General features: G+C 42.3%; 1 protein-coding gene across 2 annotated transcripts in view; it reads right to left on the bottom strand.

Moving 5' to 3' along the window:
* Positions 1-2,625: 2,625 nt before the first annotated feature.
* The window catches only part of LOC117424371 (N-terminal EF-hand calcium-binding protein 2-like), a 64,131-nt gene continuing 45,303 nt past the window's right edge, over positions 2,626-21,453 (bottom strand). The window contains exons 6-13 of one of the 2 annotated variants that reach the window (XM_034928348.2): positions 19,947-20,086; positions 17,987-18,105; positions 14,183-14,262; positions 10,334-10,390; positions 5,181-5,293; positions 4,490-4,567; positions 3,658-3,749; positions 2,626-3,057 (exon numbers count right to left, since the gene is read on the bottom strand). In XM_034928348.2, the coding sequence (XP_034784239.2) occupies positions 3,029-3,057; positions 3,658-3,749; positions 4,490-4,567; positions 5,181-5,293; positions 10,334-10,390; positions 14,183-14,262; positions 17,987-18,105; positions 19,947-20,086 (708 nt within the window). In that variant the 3' untranslated portion in view covers positions 2,626-3,028. The remainder of the gene's footprint in view (positions 3,058-3,657; positions 3,750-4,489; positions 4,568-5,180; positions 5,294-10,333; positions 10,391-14,182; positions 14,263-17,986; positions 18,106-19,946; positions 20,087-21,453) is intronic. The other variant, XM_034928349.2, reaches the window with a different exon arrangement.

Here is a 21,453-nt window from a genome sequence, read left to right as displayed (position 1 = left end):
AGTACCTGGTTATCCCTTGGTGAAATGGTCTTGCTGTGTTGGATCTGTACCATGTGCGTGTTAAAGTCCTTTCTGATGCAGTGTGGTTTGCAATATTAGTATATATCATGGGTCATCATTTAAATGGCAATGGTACAGAAAGACTGCACCTCACAATTAAAATGTGCTTCCTTGGAGTACTGGGTTCAACTCCATTCATTCGTTGTTAATTTAAAAAATTTGGTTAATTTTACCTTAAAGTCAATGAAAAAGCAAGTTCTTCCATGGAAGTGAGGTAGCACAGGGGGATAATTCACTAGCATGCTGTGCTTTCCTCCCTAGAGTACTGGATTCGAATCCTGCGGAGTCCTTCCCTTATTTTGAAAGAATTGGTTAAATGAACTTATAATCATGTGCGACACAAAAATTTCCTGTGGGAGCTGGTGGCGCAGTGGGTTAATCCCATGACCTTCTCTCCCTGAAGATGGCAGTTCAAATCCTGCTCCTGGAGGTGAGCATCTGAGGTAAGTAATGATGTTGGTTGCAAATAACAATGTTGGTTGTGTTTCCACAGATGGAGGCGGAGGAAGAGGATGCAGGGTAGGTAAGAGAGGATAGAAAGGGGGGGGTCTGGCCCCCCCAGCAGGGAGGAGAGTGAAAGGTGGTGGTGTTGCTGCTTGAGAGAAGAAGAAAGTGACTAAACCCTATTTTTAGTAACTTGTGCATTCAATAACACTTATATCTAATACTAAAATATCAAATGCACAAGTTAATAAAAGTGCAGAGTCTCTCAAGCAGCAACACCACCACCTTCCACTCTCCTCCCTGCTGGGGGGGCCAGACCCCCCCCTTTCTATCCTCTTCTACCTACCCTTCATCATCTTCTTCTTCCACCTGCTCCATCTGTGGAAACACAACCAACATCATTACTTGCAACAAACATCATTACTTACCTCCGGGAGCTGGATTTGAACCACCATCTTCAGGGAATGAAAGCCGTGGGATTAGCCCACTGCACCACCAGCTCCCACAGGAGATCTTTGTTTTGCACATGATTATAAGTTCATTTAACCAATTCTTTCAAAATAAGTGAAGGAGTTACCAGGATTTGAACCCAGTACTCTAGGGAGGAAAGCACAGCATACTAGTGAATTAGCCTACTGTGCCACCTCACTTCCATGGAAGAACTTGCTTTTTCATTGTCTATGTTTAACATTGTCTATGTTATCAAATAGTGAATTAGCCCACCACCACCTGTCTCCTTGTACCAGTCTAGCAGGCTAACCTTGTAAATGAGATGAACTTCCCTTTTCAGAGACTGCACACAAAGTTGAGGATCTTACTGCACAATTGCAGAGTGTCATGCCAAAACTTACAAAACCTATTAGCTGTGGAATCTGAAGCTGCTCAGCAGAAATAATTCCACTTCTAGCAGGTTGACTTTATGCAAAGTTTTTTAATGCTGAAACAGTACAAGTTGGATGTTTCTCTTGCCATTCCACTATGCAGTAAACTTTCATACTCCCTACTACTGTACTACCTCCACTTTTAATTCATTATTACTGATGAAGCAACATGAGCAACAAGCGTTCCTACACCGGCAACGCTAGCACTGCTGTTAGGTGTCAACATGCCTCAGCAGCACCAGTGTGTGAACCGGATTAGTAAAGAAGCGACAACAGTGGGTTTTTTTCCAATACTTTATTATAATTTGTATTATTGTTATTGTTTTATCTTGGATTAACTTTACTGTACATTACCTATAATAATTAAACTAATATCAGACTGAATATAATACTGCCTGCATCCCTGCACTCCCTATGCTCAGAGACAGGGAGATTTACTCAAACATGTAAGAAGTAGTATTTATTTAAACAATGCTGTAAAAGTGATTCAAGCAGATTCATTCTTCACTACGGTTTTTTTCTTTTTTTTTGGTCCTTTTTATAGGATACAAAAGAAAGCAAATAAGAAATGCACAAAGTAGCACAGCTAAATTCTACTGCAAATAACTGACTGGACGTCCAGAGCACATGCACTTGATATAAAGTGAAGGAAAGCAACAAGAGAGGCCGGGGATGCTGTATAGAGGCTGTAGATTCCAGCGTTATAGGGTATCCTATCACGTTACTGTTACATAACCAATTTACTTTGCACAGGTATTCAGTTTTATGAGGAATGTTAGAATGTTTACTTTTCTTTCTACACAGCAGAACAAGGGATTTTGTTCGAAAAGTCCTGAAATAAAAGATATCAGTCTGATATGTGTGTGTGTGTGTATGTGTGTGTGTGTGTGTGTGTGTGTTTGTGTGTGTGTGTGCATGTATTCAGTTTAATTCATGAGCAACACACCATGTGGAAAAAAGAAATCTTGACATCTATTATTACAGAACATGTTGCTGTTGTGTTGCGCTCCTAGCACATGATATCTCTTTGATTCCAGTTAGCTCGGACACTGTCCACAAGGTCAGGGGTGATGATGTTTTCACTCGGTGTCCTAAATGAACTGGCTTTGGCCTGTCTCAAGACTTTTCATGGCAGGTCTGATCTGCTGCACGTGACTTGCTCACATGAAACCTAAAACACTGCATGTGTTCCCTCCCACCACGACTGTCCTCTTGTAAACCTGAAAGCAAATGTTCTTTAATCGTTTTTTTTTTTTACCTGGATCATATTGCTGTGTATGTGGGAGTGTATGTGTGCACGTACATGAAGGACGGGAGGAATCGGGGGTGGAAAGGAGAGTGAAAGACGGTACCTGTGCTCTCAAACACGCAATGCAGAAGCACTCAAAGAGAATGTCTCCACTGAGGCGCTCTGTTTCGGTTGGGTTGCTTGCTTTCCTTCACTTTAACAGTAAATCACAAAGCCCTCACAGACCCTACATTCCCTGCGGTGTGCTCGGTTAAGTATCTAACAGACACTGCTTGGAAACAAGTCATTACAAAAGATGCGAGTAAGTCCTCAGCAGTGGGGGAAGAGCATTCAGTGAACAGTTACAGGAGAGAAGGGTGGTCTGGAACGGGCCTGGTCAGGGCGGGCGACGGAGTCAGTCCCGGTTCAGGGAGCACCACGCAGCTGAGGAGGGGAGGGGAAACAAACCACACAGATCAGGAGCCTGGATCGAATTCTGAATTATCAATCCTTATCACCTGTAACCTGAACAAGACTCTGTCACCATCAGCAGGGAGTAATATCCATACACACCAGATATGACCATCCATACACATGTTAACTGTTCAGGATGATGCACAGAAGTATAGCTGTTGTATTTAGGTCAGGGGTGTCTAATCCCAGTCCCAGAGGGCCAATCCAGTCCAGGTTTAACAGGTAAAATGATACAATTAACTACTTCAGGGTCTGGGTTCGAACAAAGACCAGGAGTGGGACAACTTTGGCCACACCTGATTTAGGGGTATATCTTTTTTTTTTTGCCACCAGATGGCAGTATAAGCCAGTAAACCACACTGTCGAGTGTTTAATAGGTCCGGATGAATAAGATTCAGATCAGGGTTACGTATAGCTGCTGGAGGAGTGGATGCTCCTGGAGCTTTTGCATTTCAAACAGATCGGCAAGGTGCGTGATACTGACAGACAATGGTTCAAACAGAGCAGCCTCTCGTGAAGGGGGGCTCTTAGAATGGAGGTGCCATGTGTGGGACAGGCTGCTCAGCTCACCTGGTACAGCGACGCTGGAGACAGACTCAGGCTGGGTCAGAGTGTCCACCTTCACATGCTGAAACACCTTGCAGGGAGAGCTCTGGAGGTGCCTGACGGGAGAGACGCCGAAGAGCATTAGCACATGCACACACACAGGCACGAATCCCAACTCCTAACCCTAACCCTGTAGCCATACTTATTTAAAACTTTAAAACACCAGCCACTTCAATTCCCCTTCACTGAAGAAGTCACGCGCTCCACAAGGGAGTGTTTAAAAGATGCACTTCATGCTCCTTCATGTGAGACAGTATAAAGCAGATACTCTCGTTAGGCGATACTGTAAATATCAATCACGGTAAACGAGAATCCAATGTCCCAGTTAAAAACTGGACCTCAAGCAGAGTATCAGTATTAAAAATAGAATCCTGTCAAATGGAACAGACTTCCAGTGGCGTTAGTTATGGCTTACAGAAAGTGGACCACTGACATAAGGCACTGATAGCGCTGCCATAGCAACAGTGTTCAAGCCTGGGTACTTAATGTAGGCAATCAAAGCTCTTGAAATCTAGGCTGTTGGCAGAAAATCAATAGTGTTTACTAATGGCAAGAAGCCGATAATAACTGTAACGCTGTCGATAACTGCTGCGGAACCTGAACTAAATACAAGAATTGTGAAAGTGGAGTGCTGGCTGTTAATCCAGATTGTGCCCATCACCACAGGGAAATGGCCTTTGCACTGTTTGCACTGGGAATCCCACTGATCCAAGTATCATGGAATGAGCGCTCACTGCAATAGTCACACCCTTACTCAATATGCTGTCTGTATATAAGTATATACAATGTACATTACCTCTTCCACTCCTCCTCTCCCTCCCAGAACTCATATACAACAAAGGTGATTCCATCAGGCAGCCTCACTGCAGTAACACTGGGGGGGGGGGGGGGGGGGGGATAGAAAAACGAAGATTAAAAACAGCACAGATTCAAATCCATGTTAACAATAGGCTCTGTAGAATGAACAGTACAGTATATCGTCAAGGAGACCTAACTGCTTCTGAGGGCTTCGCACAGCAAAGGGTTAAAAGCAAGTCTCTAGTTTTCTAAACACAGTAAAGCTGTGTGAAAGAGCAGAAGTTTGATCAAGATCTTTTAAAAAGACAGCACTAGATGGCAGGATATTCTAAAAAACAAACAAACAAAAAAAAAAACACATGCATGTATAAGGTGGTGTGCTTGAAAACTAAATGGATTTCAACAGGGCCAATGTTCCCACACTTGTGCCGTCTATGACTTTGGCAGTGGGTGGTGCATTAGTGTAACAGGCAACCTACTCTGCAGACAGTACCGTCCATTACTCATCTCCCACTGCCAGTTTCACAGGTATCGACCGAGGGCCAGCACTCTGGGTGACGAGCACTCTGGGTGGACTACAGGGGGTGGTGGGTTGCAGCTAAGGGCTAAGATCAGTTTTGGAAATCTTGATTTGCTCTGAAGAATCCAGAGAGCCAACACTCCAGGTGCACCGAGGCTCTTGAACTTACTGAAAGCAATCCCTCTGTGCCGAGACGTTCTTCATGTACTGCTTCAGCGCCTCGCAGAACTCTCCCAGGTGCTTCTGGGATACGCTCATCTCCTGACGGACCAGGTACAAGGACTGGAAAAAAACCAAGAGAGACACAGTCATGGCTAGCATGTACCTTTTCTCATGCACTGTCCTCAAGTATAAAACACGTGTGCTGCAGCGGTCTGGTGTGAACCAGCAGTGCTCACGCGAGACCTGCATTCAATCAAAATTACAGCACTGCTGTAACACTGTTATCTGCTGCTGAATTGGTAGCTTTGCATTTCATTTCATTTACAATCTGGCCTTAAGCAAGAAAGTGATGGCCACTAATTCCCTAATCAGCACCCGATTCAGTACCCAGCATTGTGTTTCAATCAGTTCCTTTCATGTTCTTTAATCAGCACAAGAGAAGCACTGCAGTCTAATTACAGATGGATCCTGACATTAACCCCCACCCCCCCCAAGCTACTTTTGTTTTCTATAACTGCAGTGATTGATGGGTCTCTCTTTAGGTCTTAATGCTTCTCGCTTAGTAGGCAAGCTTGTTCTGAAAATGTTCATTGCCATTTCTTAAACTGCTCCTAAGCTGAGCACTGCAATTCTCCCTAATCATTTCACATTTTACTACACTTTATTTTTTCTTTGGCCATGCTTCCCTATGCAGGGTTCATAGTAACTCCTCTAGCAGTTCCCTTAAAACGACACCTAGCTAGAAATCTGATCACATCCCAGGCAATGCTTCAGCATTCTGGCTCACACCAACACACAGACACAAATGATGATGAGGAGGAATTTACTAAACCTAGGAAGAAACACAGACACACACAGACACACACACACACACAGACACAGACAAATCCCAGCTCAACCCTCCGGAATGATCTGTTCTCAGAGACACAGTCAATCAATTAATGCACTAAAAGGTTTCTCCAGCCCCACAATACATCTATATCAGACTGGCTGCCAAAAACAACCCTGACATTGAAATGGCAAGAATGCAAAGGTGTTTTTTTTATATATACTGTACAACGCTCAACAACAAAGGGTCATAAATTTAAAAAAAAACTCAAAAAAAAATTATATATATATATAGTTTGGCTGTGTTCAGTTCTCCTCCACTTTGTGCGTGATGGGAATTAGCCCTGCACCTTTAACAAGCGATCAGCAGTACATTAGAATTACTGCAAGAGGAACATTGGAAACGCGACAGGGCAGTTCCGCTGTTAACTAGCCTTCACTAATTCAATTATTATGCTCAATGCAAATTAACTACACACCACTGGTATGATTAAAACAAATCACCAGCATACCAAAAAAAAAAAAAAACTCTCAATGGGATGGCATCTAACGCACAGCAATCACCCAGAACATTAAAAACAAACGACCGCAGAAATCTAGAATCTTGCAAGATGCTGACAAATGATGTGTGTCTATCTGTGCATGTGAATACTACTGTACAACGATGATTGTGAACATATTGCTGCAACGACCTTTCAATAATGCCGGCGCAATAAAGTAAGATTTCATTAAACAAACAATGTATGAGCCGTCTAAAAGCGGTGCTGCTCCACTGGTTAGTTACGCTTCATTCCCACCTGCCATCCTCTCTAACGGCAACGCACGGAGCTCATTTCTAGAACGAGAGCGAGCGAGAGAGTGAGACTTTTTCATTTCATTTTCATTTCAACCCATCCCCCCTCTTTTTCTTTTTTGATTGCTGACATCTGCATAAAAAAAGAAAATCTGAAATCTGAAAATGTTTCAACCCATCAGTCAGGGACGGTTAAATAAAGCTCTCCCAATAAACAGTGTCATTCATACAGCACCCTCCTGAGCGACATGTACATTAATTAAAAAACTCATCTTTTTTTTTTTTTTTTTTACTGCATAATCGAGCAAGCAGGTGCACCCATGGAGGGTGTGTTCACACGCTGGGAAAGCATGCAGGCTTGTGCAGCACGTGGGACTGTTTCAGTGAAATCTATTTGAAAACCACCGAAACCACAAGGCTTTAATATCAGCAATCAATTTTACTAACACAAACGACCATGCTTTTATAAAGCAATGCAAATTTATAGACAGCTTAGCCTCCCATGACTATTTGCACTCATCGTCAAGCATGGGGCTGCTTACACTCAGACGCAAACACAGCTTTATATACGAAACCAATGGCGTTGCAGGATTTACACAGAAAACAGCGTACAATCATTTCCCCTTCTCTCACTCTGTGTAGTTGTAGTCATCCTTTTTACATTATAAAACTAGCAAGAACAATGAATTAAAACGTTCCTGACTGCAACCAAGTTGTTATTTTATAGTTTTGTAATAATAATAATAATAATAATAATAATAATAATAATAATAATAATAATAATAATAATAATGGGCCTGTTCTCTTGTTTTTAACTGGTTTTTTAATTGAATTTATTTTTTGTTCCAGTTCTAAACGACTCATTAGCGAGCAGCTGGTATGTGAACCGCCTGCACTCGCTGCTGTGTGCCAGGACAGTGAGGGAGCGTGTGTGATGGATTCACCTTGTTGATTTTTCAATCTGTTTTTATATGCAGTGGTTGGCATGAGGGAGCCATAAAAACAAATTGAAACCATTAGTAACCTTTGTAAGCAGCAACACACTTTCTCCTGCTCTGCATAGAGATTTCCACCACCGATATTACAAATGAACAAAGACCTATTGTAAAACTCTCAGGCGTCTTCCCCTGCATAAATGCAACCGTTTTTGATATCTCATTACTGAAACGGACATGATTGCCCAGGTTTGTAAACAGAGAAGCAGCTCTTCCGATATTTAATAGCCCTTTGCTTTGGGAATGAAGGTGTGTTTTAAAAGCAGTGTTGGGAAGGGGGGTTCTTGCTAGTTCAAAGAGACCCCATTTCCATACTAGAATTACTGATCATGGTATAAACCTTTGAGCCCCAGTGCTTTTGACATGAAATCAGATTCCCTTTCAACAGACGCACTCAGGGAGTGTTGTGTTCAAACACATTTTCATTTTAGTCACATTTACGCCTGGAGCGTGTAATAAAAACATAGGGAATTCGGTACAATTTCCCTGCCAGATGCAAAAGAAAAAATGAAAAAAAAAAAAGTACTCAGTAATCAACAGCTAAGCAATGTGTTGTTCTTAAATGCGAGTACCTCCCATACACATGTATATAGTTTGCAATGTACTGGGGTTTAAGCAGATACAGTAATTATAGTGGATTGCCACCAGATTTGTATTTCGGATGCTATTGCAATGGGAGTCACAAACTGCACGTCTTGGGAGAAAAAGCAAACAAACAAACCACAGCATGATCCCACAGAGAAAGGCCGCCCTTCTCTCTCGCTGCCTGCAGTCTTTTGAGCATACCGAGGCCTGTGGTGGTCTTGCTGAGAACGCTTTTAAAGAGTGACCATCGTCCACACAGAGAGGTGAGAAAGGTAGTATTTAGACAAGGCGTTGGGGTATTTCATCATCTATAGACCGACAATAACGCTAGCTGCTGCAGCAGTCGCTGAAACCAACTGGAAGATGTCCTAATTAGACCTGCAATCCACACTGCAAAAGAACATTTATACAAAAATATACATATATTCTCTAAGCTGTCTTCTACGTACATTGAACTCTAGATTTACGAAGGAGCAGAGATCAGAGTCCCTCAAAAACCACAGCAAAACATTCTCAACAATGTGCATCACGCAAGCATGTGCCTGGACGGGAGTGTGGGCACGAGCAGCCAGGCTGCCAAGATCTTTCAATTTGTCCACTTTGGGAGGTGGGAGCTTGTTTTTAAAACACTGCTGGGATGGTAGGAGGGGTGCAAAGGCTCCACCCGAGATGTTAGAGGTAGTACCGGTACAGTAAGAATATTAATATACATGCCATCTGTTATTCTTTATAATACGAGCCCTCCTGCTGTCAGCTCTGTGGCTGGTGAGACGTTGCAAGCGTGATTGCAGAAGCCACTGAGGACAGGCATGTCAGATAAAGAGGAGCCAAGGCAGGAAATCTTCCCCAAGCTGTCCGTCACTGCTTCCAGTATGACTGGTGACACACTGCAGCAGAGATTTATTGGCTGATTGTGCATGATGAGGACTAATACTGAAACACAACGAGTGTCTTGAGTTCTTGATTTCCAATGCTTTGTGACTATCCAGCCTGCACTACAATCCCGCCTGTTCCAGTTTGACCAGGGTTGTCTTGGTTTTGAATAGGCATCCTGGTGTCTGGACGGTCTTAGGAAATGAAGGCAAATTCCCAACCTGACAGTTTTCTCACTGAAACTGCAGGAGACACACCAACACACAGCGTATTCCAGTAAAAGGCCTGGTATTTGAAATTTAATAAACTGCTACCAAACCCATGCAGCTGTGTGGATTTAGAATTGGTTCTGAAACCGAAGGCTTCAGATTGGTAGGAAATTATTCACTCAGGGCAAGTCCAGTTCTTTTGCTGTACGCAGGAACACTACAAGAACTCATGTGCACCTTTTTGAACAGAACTGTGTTATCATTCTAAAATCGATTTCTTCTCAAACTCACTTTCAAACCCCAATGTGGTCTTGAAACATGTTATGTTAGTTCAATAAAAAGTAGTTTCTTTTTCCAAAAAAGTTTTTGTGACCTTGATGCAAAATGGGGTGGGGGGGTTGGCATGGTCTGTGCTCTGCCAGTTCTGTGGATTAGCAGAGCTTTCAACCTGCTGTCAATCCCCTCCCTGATTGCGAAATCCATCCCAAATTCAAAATAAACTAAATAAATAAGAGAACACATCCACACGCCAATCAGTTGCAGGCTGTCAGGTAAGCTGCTAGTGTAATTTCATTTGAGGTGTACATGAGAGAATGCAAAAGCTGACAAGGGCAAAAGCAATACGGATATCTAAAGCATGATTCAATTTGTTTTCATTCTTCAAGCCTAATGCCAAGCCTAAATCAATTTAGGATTCTCGAAACCCGAGTCTGGAATTGCTTTAATGTATTCCACAGGGTGGGAAAGGGAGACTGTCTACGCTGCTGTACATGCACTTAACAGTGATGAAATCAAGGTGGGAGCTTGCTTTTAAAACACTGCTGGGATGGGACATACGGGAGACCTCTTTAAAACTTCAAAAGGGAATGCTACTTACTGCGCAGGCTGTGCCGTCAGTTTCAGTCAGCCTCTGGTGCAGGTCAAGCCACACAGTCTGCAACAAGAACCACAGAGAACCACACATGAGAATCTGCTGGGCAGAGGGTACAGTACCCCGCGCCTCAGCACTGCGGAACACTGTCACGCTCTTGGAAAGTCTAGGATCCCTAGCAGGGGATGGGGGGCTGCAGTAAATTCAACTCAAGAGTTTGCACCAGTCCTTTCTAAAAAAAAAGAACAATATTATTGTCTTTAGAGCTTATTTTATGCTAACCATTTTTAAACTTTACAAATAAAACTGGAGCCATACTTTTACAAGGGTCTTTTGAAAAACACTCTAGAACGCTAACATTGTCCCGATGTTAATGAGCCACCTTGACTGGTGGGTGAGGCCATTTCAGTATAATCGACTGTATATTAACAGGAATGAACCTGGATTAAAGTCACCTTCAGGTTTTTGGGCGCAACCTCAGCTTGCTGTTGAAATACATGCACTGGGACAGGCTACCTCTAATGATAACGAATACAATGTGAAGCTACCTTCATAACAAACCTTTAAAAGCACTGGAACTCGTGGAAATCATGATTGATCAGTACAAATCTACTGCGTGGGCTGCTGTGCTGAGCAGGAGACAAGCGACACACCTCAGTGTTTAAAGGGGTCCTTTCCAACCGATTGTACACAGCTACACTAATGATTCTGTGCAACGTGTGTTGCTTTGGTTTTTTTTCATTACTGCAGTGGATGTTTGACTTCATTATACTGTGAAATGATTCTTGCAAGGAAAGCACAGGCTTTCTACTCTCTGTGAGTGCATTATCACAAGCTTTAACTGCAGGAAATCAACAAAAATGTAACCTGGTTGGTGAAAACCTATAGATGGCAGGTAAAAAACACAATAGCAGCTGAGCTGCTAAGCACTGCACCCCATTTATCTGACATCCTTACAGTTGGCAGCTTCAGTTCTGGGGCAGAGAAAGCACAGTACATTGGAGAATGACTAGTAATAGAGAAATGCCTCCAGGCTATTCAATAATTCATTGCCCAATTGTAAGTCCTGAAGATACGTTATCAAGATGTATGGGCCAAGCGCAGTTAGTCCGTTTCTACATGCTCGACAGACCAGCTGGTCTGAAGCACAGCACAGCATTCTGTTCTGCACAATTCTATCACCTGACTGCCCCTCGCTATGCATCGGAAATGTGCAACAACTATATTGATTTAATATAGTGCCTTTTATCAGCAGTATAAAAGACAATCAAAAAAGAAAATGTAAAACTATTATAAGATATTTACTGTAACAAGTTGCCTAACACATTGCAATGCCAGTTAGTATAACACATGTGCTTGTGTTTGCTTGTTAATGTGTGTTTAAGTGTCAATGCCAATGAATGTGTAAGCTTGGCACCACAAACTATACACTGAACAGATGTCTATGGGTGGAAGCTGAACTGTGCTCAAGAGATACAAACAATGCACAGCTATTTTAAAGGTGGTTGCCTTTAAATGGCTTATGGCTTTAACTAGTCAAAGTTAAGTATTATTAAATTTCTGATGCCTGTAGCATATATATATATTAGGATAAGGTAATTGGTTCTTAAGCACCATCAAAGTGGAATGCTTTTGTAAGGGATGCTTTTAATAATCCCAAAGTATCTTTATCACTTGACTAAAGCTGGTTTTGTGGGCTTTTCTTTCCAATTTGTTGGCTGTTTTGTGGGTTGTCAAAGGGCCACCACATTCAGAGATAAATACATCTATATCTTTTCAACTGGTTATGTACACAAATAACCCGATATACTTCATTCATAGCCTGTTCTTTTGTTGCAAAAAAGTAGAAAATCAATAAAACAATTTAATCGTAAAACATAAAAAAAAGAAACTAGGCAAGATAATAAGACAATGTAGACTACACTATCCAGCTGTGTCTCGCTCCTTTAAAATGAAAGCAGCAGCCATACAGTCATGCATTTTTAAAGACGCGTTGGCTTGGCCTTGACTGATTGGTTCTGTTGTTACGTAACCATAATGCAGCGTTTTTCTAAGGTCCGAGTGCTGCCTTTTTTCAAAGCCAAGTCACATAACAAACATGTGAATTCTAACGAACAGCTGTTGGATCAGCAGGCTGGCTTTATGCAAAGATGACAGGCCAGAACCAGGACTGTGTTAGCAGTTGACGTCTCTCTCTTTCTTAGTCAGGCAAACGCACAAGAAATGAAGCAATATTAACCCTTTCATGCATGATGGCTGAAAAAAGCAGTTTTGAAACAGTTTTCAATTTTTCATTGAAAGCTTTTTCAATGTTTTCCATTGCTTTAGATGAGGCTATCATGCATTGGCGTCTTCCATGTGTTTTTTTTTTTTAATCGGTCCCCATATGAGGTCGTCATGCATGAAAGGGTTAATGCATTTGCAAAACGCAAAAACAGCTGGTGAAGGAAGGAAGTATTCTGACAGGTAAACAGCACAGACTCCACTGCGCAATGACTTCGCTCAGTGGGTGTTTCAATAGTGGAGTACAGGATGAGGAGGACTCTTCTTTCTATCCACAATGCAGGTGCTGCACAGTCTAGGCAGGAGTCTCCAACTCTGGTCCTGGAGAGCCCCAATCCTGCAGGTTTTATAGGTGTCTTTATGTCCTCAGTGGCTAAAGATCTGGAACACATGTTAATCTTGACTAATTAAGCTAATGATTGGTTCAATTAAGTAACAGAGAGCTTGGTTGAAATGAAAACTAGAAGACCCTGTAGCTCTCCAGGACCAGGGTTGGAGACCCTTGGTTTAATCTGCCCTCTGCAGGGGGGCAAAGGGAAGTTCAGTCTCCATGCTCCACTCACACCAACATACGCCCCAGGTACAGCAATGCCTGACTATTAGCTTGCGTGTCCGTTTACAATACAATCTTCTCAATAAGAACCAGGCTGAGCTCCGTCACAACTCCTTTCATATCACAATGCACAAAACACAGATGCTTTTAGAAATGCAGTTCCCAGCACTATACTGGCATTCCTCATTTTATATTTCTATTTCTTTAATTAGCAGATATCTACAGCTACAACTTGTATGGTCTACGACAGGGTTGCTATTATTATTGGAAGAAATTGCACTAACAATGACACTCCATTTGGTGATCTTCAGCGCTTGTGAAGATGGGAGTCGGAGGGGCATCAAATCAGGCTGAAGAAATTGCTGCAGACTCCACCGCAATTAGATGTCAAGCTCCAATAATTAGTCTGACAGCCCCAGCCGAGGCAAAACAGTAATAAGCAAGGGGTTTAAATGACTGGCTTACCAGAAGCCATTCCCAATACAAACAGCACTGTAATGGCATTGTCCTGCAGTGAACCCTGGCAGAATAATTACCCCCAGTTTGAATCATTTGTTTTGCTCTGTTTGTGGTGTTTATTGAAGGTGTGGAGTGAGGGCCAGTGCTGGCAAGCCCAGCGTGTCAGTGACAGCTCTCTCTCTCTCTCCCTCTCTCTCTCTCTCTCTCTCTCTCTCTCTCTCACAGTCAGTGATGGGTTATTTCAGCAATGGATTTGTATTTAATAGGAGTGGAAAACAATCGCAACACAGTGTAACCAATTGATTTGCAACACATACTGGTAATTATATGGTTATTTCAACCAGTTAAAGTTGTATCAACTGCACTACATAATCTGCAGGACAAAATGAAATGGGACCCGCAAGTAATGTGTCACATTTTTTAAAATGTTTTTAAAGCCTTGGCTATTCCCTGTTAAGATGAAGCGCTGGTAATGAATACTGCACAGGGGAGTCAGTTCTGTGTTTTTCAGGTATGAAAAAAGTGCATGAAAACGCTGCCTCGCCTAGCTGGTTTCCTACCTTGCTCTCCAATCTCCCAATCAGCTCGGCCAGTCTGTTTATCTGGGCCTCCAATCCCTCTTCTCTGATCTCCACTGGACCTGGGTGGGGAAAAAAGAAAGGGTTGTCTTTGAAATGTTGAAAGCAGATGAAGCAGAGTAGATGATACTCTGCCCTTCTTCTGAGTGGACACCGATCAAATTTGAAGAAAGGAACATTAGAAACATCCACAAACTTATCAGACTAACAATGCTGCCAACTTTCTTCAGCTGCGATGCTGTCATCAAGCATGTCACAAAGACCTTGCTCAGCATCACTTGTGATGACGTGCGCACACGGCTGTTCAGGGCCGGCTTGCACTGATGGTGCTCTGTCCGTGGTGCTGAACTCCACTGATCCCTGCATAGCACAACTCACACTGTATCACAGGGTGGATTTGCCCTGTTCCCATAGCATCTCTGCCTCCTATAATGCTTAATGAGATGACAGAAGCCTTGTTTACTATACTCTGTAAACTGATCATTTCTGAACTGCAAATGGGACAAACATACTTCAGTCTATTGCACAGTTTGGCTTTTTATACTACATAACCCTAATGTATAACCTGATTGATTCTCTAATATTAAGAATAATCGCCTAAAACCAGAAAATAATGTATTCAAGTTAAAACAAGCCCTGGCGTTCCTTTGGAGCATATCTGGGTTTTGCGTCTGAGTTGTACTTGATCTGTGCTCTATCCTGGCAGTGTGCTGCTGGCAGATCCAGACGAGACAAATCAGGCACAAACTAGAGGCAGGTGTCAGTGAGGCGGATCAAAACCTTTATGCCATCCCAGGTGACACTGCAGTGCTCCACTGCAGTATACAAGCGATTCATTAAAGTAACCCAGAGCTAACAAGGCTGCTCTAACACCTTGTGCCTACTGTACCTGGGATCAGTGGGCTGGATCTTTCGCTTTGCCTTGTTAAGTTGTGTTGAAAACTGCAACGTATTTATTTAACTAAGAAAAAAAACTCTAAAGTTTTAGGTATGTGCAGTGTACGAATGACTAAAACAAAATGAGAGTAAGAGAGTACAGTAAATGCCCTGGGAGTGGCCACACTCTCAATAGCATTTGTTGTAACATTATTATTATTATTTATTTCTTAGCAGACGCCCTTATCCAGGGCGACTTACAATTGTTACAAGATGTCACATTATACATTATTTCACATTATACAGATATCACATTATTTTTACATACAATTAGCCATTTATACAGTTGGGTTTTTACTGGAGCAATCTAGGTAAAGTACCTTGCTCAAGGGTACAACAGCAGTGTCCCCCACTGGGGATTGAACCCACAACCCTCCGGTCAAGAGTCCAGAGCCCTAACCACTACTCCACACTGCTGCCCCATACATTGCTCCAGTCGTCTCACTGGGGGACTGAATTGCAATTTGTTATTAGTTAATAATAATAATAATAATAATAATAATAATAATAATAATAATAATAATAATAATAATAATAATAATAATATTTATTTCTTAGCAGACGCCCTTATCCAGGGCGACTTACAATTGTTACAAGATATCACATTATTTTTACATACAATTACCCATTTATACAGTTGGGTTTTTACTGGAGCAATTTAGGTAAAGTACCTTGCTCAAGGGTACAGCAGCAGTGTCCCATACCAGGGATTGAACCCACAACCCTCCGGTCAAGAGTCCAGAGTCCTTTATCTTAATCCACCTGTGTGGATTAAGATAAAGGTTTGGATAAGGGTTATGTGTAAATGCTCCTGGAACTGTGGCTCTTCATTGTAGCATTTGCCTCTGGGACAAAGTGACAACATCTCCCAGTGCTGCTAAACTCTTGAAAAGTCAAGCTTTATCTCTTCAGACCAGCTTTTACCAAGCTTATCACGGGACGTATCTAATAACCGCAAGTGTGACACATGTCAGAATGAAACAGAAGGGACGAGAATGCCGTGCTCTGCCCTGTCGATTAGCATGGCTCATCGGACAGGTTTCTCAGCAGCCGCTCAATAGGATGAAAGATGTCAAGGACTAGCCACAGTGATTTGAGATGTACATCTATCTTCCACTGAGAGGAGAGAGCCGGAGCTCCTTACAGTGATGAATGGTACTGACAACAGCTCAGGCGTGGTGCTGCTTGGAGCCCATTCCCTGTGATTTATGAGCACTTTAACTCCAATGTGCCAGATCTGTGTCCAAAGTAACACAAACTAGCCTACCTCATCCCAGAGTTCAACTATGCATTTTGCCTTAATCTTTATTTATTTGTTTTATTTTATTTTGCATACAAGGATGGCAAACCTGTTTATTACCAGAGTTGGTGTCAATTCCTGTTTTTCCATTCCAATTCCAATTCCATTTTAAACTCAATTCCAAATTCCAAATTCCAAATTCCCTTTCCATTTTAAGTAGTGTTCTGTTAAAATGAGCTTCTCACAGAGGCAACACGTGACTTAAGTCACTGTTGTGTTAGTTGATTCAATTAGCTTCAAATGAAAGCAGTTGAACAATCATAGGCCTAAAGCCAGAAGCACTTTTACTTTTACGTAGAGGTGGGTGGGCTAACGATAGCTAAGACTTTTTATCTTAGCTGCCTTTACACAATATTTAACATCCCGTTGAAACATTTTTTTGCCTGTGTCACGACGTATCCAGTGATTCATCTATTTGAATTATTGGTTCATATAATACAACCAAAAGCCAAGGAGGTAAAATAACCTAATTTCCCAGCAGCAGCAGTCGCTGTTACATTTAGCAGGAAACATTTATTAAAGTAAGCCACAAAAAAATGCTTACAAAAAATGAATCTATTTACCAACGGTTGTAATCTAGTTTTAGAGACCCTTTACAATAAATCAGCGCTATGGTGTGCAGTAGATTTGTTTATAAATACAGGAGCCGTTTATGAACCAGTGAAGGCAGTCACAGAGCCTGATTTAGTTTCTGGAAAGTGTAATTGATTCGGAGAATGTAGGTTACAGGATGGTATTTTTACTTTTCTCATCTCCTTCTTCTTATCATTTCTGTTGCAATTTCGGAGCGTCCAATCTTGTTTGGCCCAATTTATAATGTCCAATTATGCTGTGTCACTGTAGAGACTCCTCACAATAGCCAAGGAGAACTGAAGGTCAGTGTGTATCCTCTGATCCCAATGCCAAGGCAATGCCTTCTTTACACCCAGGAGCACGGCAGGGGATGTCAGAGAGCTGCCAGCCCCTGGAGGACAGAGGCCAGCCCTGCAGGTGTCTGCTCAAGCTCACTCATTGCCTGGGCAGTAGGGGTATATGATGATCTTCCCTCCTCTACCTGTAGGAGTGCCACCAAGAACAACAACGTGGCACACCTTGGCTCCCCTGACGGCAGTACTCACCCTGCACACCACGCGGACGTGCCTTTACCAGGCGAGCCCCGCAGGGATTTACTGGGTAATCTTTGGGTTACATGATTACCCATGAAAAAACAAAACAACCAACAACATTCTTGTTTCATGATGTCGCTGTAACCATTAAAATAGACTTTTAAAAAGTCTTTAAATAACTTAAATAAGTTTGAGCTTTGTGAACTGGATCCTTATTTAAATGAAGCCAATTTCCAATAACTTAATGTGCACAAATCTATTAAAAACAATGTTCATCAAACACATCTCTGCATCACTGTCTGTGCAGATTTCTTTTGCAAACAGAACCATGGCAGCTCTCTATCGATTGACCTCCAGCTCTCTTGATCTACTGCACTGTGACGTTGCTGCCAGATGTGTCGATCTGTAATGAAACGGGACAGGAGGAGAAAGCTGCCCCATTACCAGTCTGGATGTTCCTCTTCTGCTCCCTGGCGGTGACCCTGTTGTTGGGGGGGTACTCATGGACAGGGTTCTCGTACCGGGCCTCCGAGACATGGTGACCCCCTTTATTCTGGTAGTGTCTGTGTGAGAGAAACCAGCATAGTGAGGCCAAGCCAGGCTACACATCGTTTTCTATAATCTCCATAAGCAGAATCACAAACAACACACGCACAAACAGACTCCCAAAAAATTGCACACACAGACTCACAAACACAGACACTAACAAATACACACAGAATCACCAACACACGCACACGCAGACTCACAAACAAATACACACAGAATCACAAGCACACAAACACACTCACAAATGTACACAAGCACACAGACTCACACGCACTCACAAAAACACACACATACACACAAATACACACAGACTCACAAGCACACAAACACATTCACAAATATACACAGGCACACAGACTCACATACACATGCACACATAGACACATAGATGTGATCGAAAAGTGACAAACTCTGTTTTTGGAGCAGGTGCAGTGACTTTTTATTGTGTTGATTAACAATTGACATCTCGAATATGCTGCAAAATGACCTGTTCGTCTTGGGCAGGTGTTGTGACTATTGGTCTCCCAGTTGGTGGCTCTGTCATTGACAGAGTGTGTCTGGTTATACCGTCTCGCCAGGTTTGAAATCACTGGCTGTGAGCACCCAAGACGACGAGCCACAGTACGCTGCCCTAGTCCAGCCTCCAACATGCCGATCGCACGAAGGCGCTGCTCTCTTGACAGACGTGGCATATTGTTTTTTTTCTGTGATTTTCTTTATTGATTTTATTCAAGCTTGCAATTCAACAGCTGAAATCACTCCATATCCAGTGTCCAATCAACTGTCTCAGTAATTAGGTGATTAAGTGCATCTGCGTCAGTCATAGTCACTCAAGCGTGTCATGGTCAAGGATGAATGATCGAGTGATTAAAAAGAAACCAAAAACATTTCTTCTGTTTAGAAAATAAATGTGTAATATGTTTCTTTTGATGCTTAGTATATTACAGTATCGTCCTTGTCTATAACATTTTCTATTTGTCAAAATGTAGGGCTGTAATAGTTTCGCTCGGTAGTGTGCTAGTATATGGTATGAATAAAGAATTCATACTCAAAAAAAGAAATAAAAAAACCCAAACATGTCAAACAATGACAGTTGAGATCTAAGCCAACAACTCGCCCACTTCTAGAAAAAGAAACAAAAAAAAAATCTTCACAGAGATCAGACATTCCTGCCAAAGCCTGCCTCACGACCCTCGCCTGCACATAAACACACTGCCCTGCTTTGAACAGGACTAATGACAGCATCCTGCAGTCAGGGCAGAGCTGTCTCCAGCGCTGGAAAGTCTTTTCAAAGTCTAGGAGCAAAGCGCTCATTCTCCTCCATGTCTCCAGTAAAAAACCCATTAAGAGAAGCCAAGAAAAATCCAGCGCTTCTCTCGCTGCTTTTTAAATGAGTCTGTTCTCATGTCTTACTCCAGAGGTACCCAAGCGCTCCTCAAAACCACACTAATTGGGTTTGCTTTGCAGCACTCCTCTGCCCTCTGTCTTGGTTCTGCAGCCCCCTTCTTTCTTTCTTTCTTTCTCCTTCCATTTCTCTACCGTTTCTCTCTTTCCACCCCCTCACCCTCACCTCCTCTCCCTTCCTCACGCGGATGATGGTGACACTTAATTAACAAATTCATTAAATCTGAATTATCTGGGTTTTTCGTTCCCACATTTGCAAACCAAAACTCCATTGAAATCTGGATTTCTTGTTTGATAAATTACACACAATTTTAGGAGAATTTCTGAACGTTATATACTGGTAGCACATTGCATACAAGTTGCACAGTATACTTGCGTTGCACAAAATACTCTGCACAGTTATACACATTATATATATGAGAATTACGGTAATAAAATAATAACCACTTACCCCGTCTGCTGGGAGGTCTGCTCTTCAATGGCATCAACCGCACTCTCCACCGAGTTCAGAAGGGACTGAATCTGATTGGATGATTCCTTCAGCAGGAAGCGGGTCACAAACTGATCCACATTGGTGCCTCGCTCGTACACCTGGGAGAGCCAGAGAAGAAACATGTTGCATGGGTGGGTTTTACACAGACAATGCAGGTCTTAGTGTATATTAGTACCAGCATTTGATACAGTCCAATTTAAATGTAACGGTAGGACCTCAAGGCACAGCAAACTCCTAGCATCCAGCTCACTGTCACTTCAGTCTGAAGAGCTCCCACAAAAGGAACAGTTCTCCATTATGAATAAAGAATGTCCTTACCAAGTTTCAAGTAATAAGAACCATTAAGATTGATTGCAAACATAAGAGGGAAGGGGACAGTGACAAAAAATAATAAAAATGTATTTTGCTGCTGCTTACTCTTTAAACTATACATGCACCATCCATGCATCCCTTGCAGGGGATAATCAAAGACTAAACTAAAGCGAGTTTGCAAATGCTTCGAGGTAAGGTCCTCACCTCTCAAATCTTATCTAATGATGCCCTGGCCAGCCGGCACTAAAACCCACAGCATCAATAATTTCTCTTGCAGACAAGCAGATGCACAGTTCATTACCTTCCCATGGAGAAACACAGAAGGAAAGCATTTACAGGGGAAGCCAAGCAGAATGAAAACGTCTCACTGTCATTACCAACCTCTTAGGGCAAGCCGAGTACTTGAATTGTTCTTTATTTGAAATAAAAGTTTCATTTTTTCGAAGAGCCTCAGGGTCCTTCCACCTGAGTTCTCAATTACTTCATGAACCAATTATTTTCTTAATTGGTCAACACAACACAACAGGTCTTGATGATACCCAGAAAGCAGGAATGTGGCTCTCCCGGACCAGGGTTGGCCTCCCATGGTTGGCCTCCCATGGTCTAAGGCAACAACAAAGGCCCACTTCAAAGTAACTTAAAAGCAAGGGAGCAATTTTGGTCCTTCTGACTACAGTTAGGAAAACAGCCAAGCCTATGATAACAGGAAATAGCCACGCGTTGGAAAGGGACTGGGCTCTCTTGTGGAAAAATACCGACTCCCAGCAGAAACACAGGTTCTCTCATTTCATCAACAGTCCAATTAAAAAAGCAGCCGCTTCCTCAAACTTTAGGTCAGGCAAGGGCTGTGTGTTTGATAATGCATCTGGTAAGTGGAAGCTCGTTAAAAACACTGAACCCTCACTGACCTCGATTTGATTTGCATCTTATTAACATGTTCACTGTGCATGAAACGCTTTGTAGAAATTGCTATCTTTTCGCAGCGGTATAAAAGGTGAAAAGGGAGGGCAAGACGCTATGTACAGGCTATGAGTAAAACTAAATAAATAATTAAAAAATGCAGATATAAATGGTTTTGAACTGTTAATCCAATCCATTAGTGCTAGTACATGTTGTCTTGTAAGTAGATCCGAAACTACTGCTGAAAATAAAA

Source organism: Acipenser ruthenus, chromosome 19 (genome assembly GCF_902713425.1).
Source record: "Acipenser ruthenus chromosome 19, fAciRut3.2 maternal haplotype, whole genome shotgun sequence".
NCBI lineage: Eukaryota > Metazoa > Chordata > Actinopteri > Acipenseriformes > Acipenseridae > Acipenser > Acipenser ruthenus.
The sequence above is the reverse complement of the archived record's forward strand: the minus strand, read 5'-3'. Positions and strand labels throughout refer to the sequence as shown.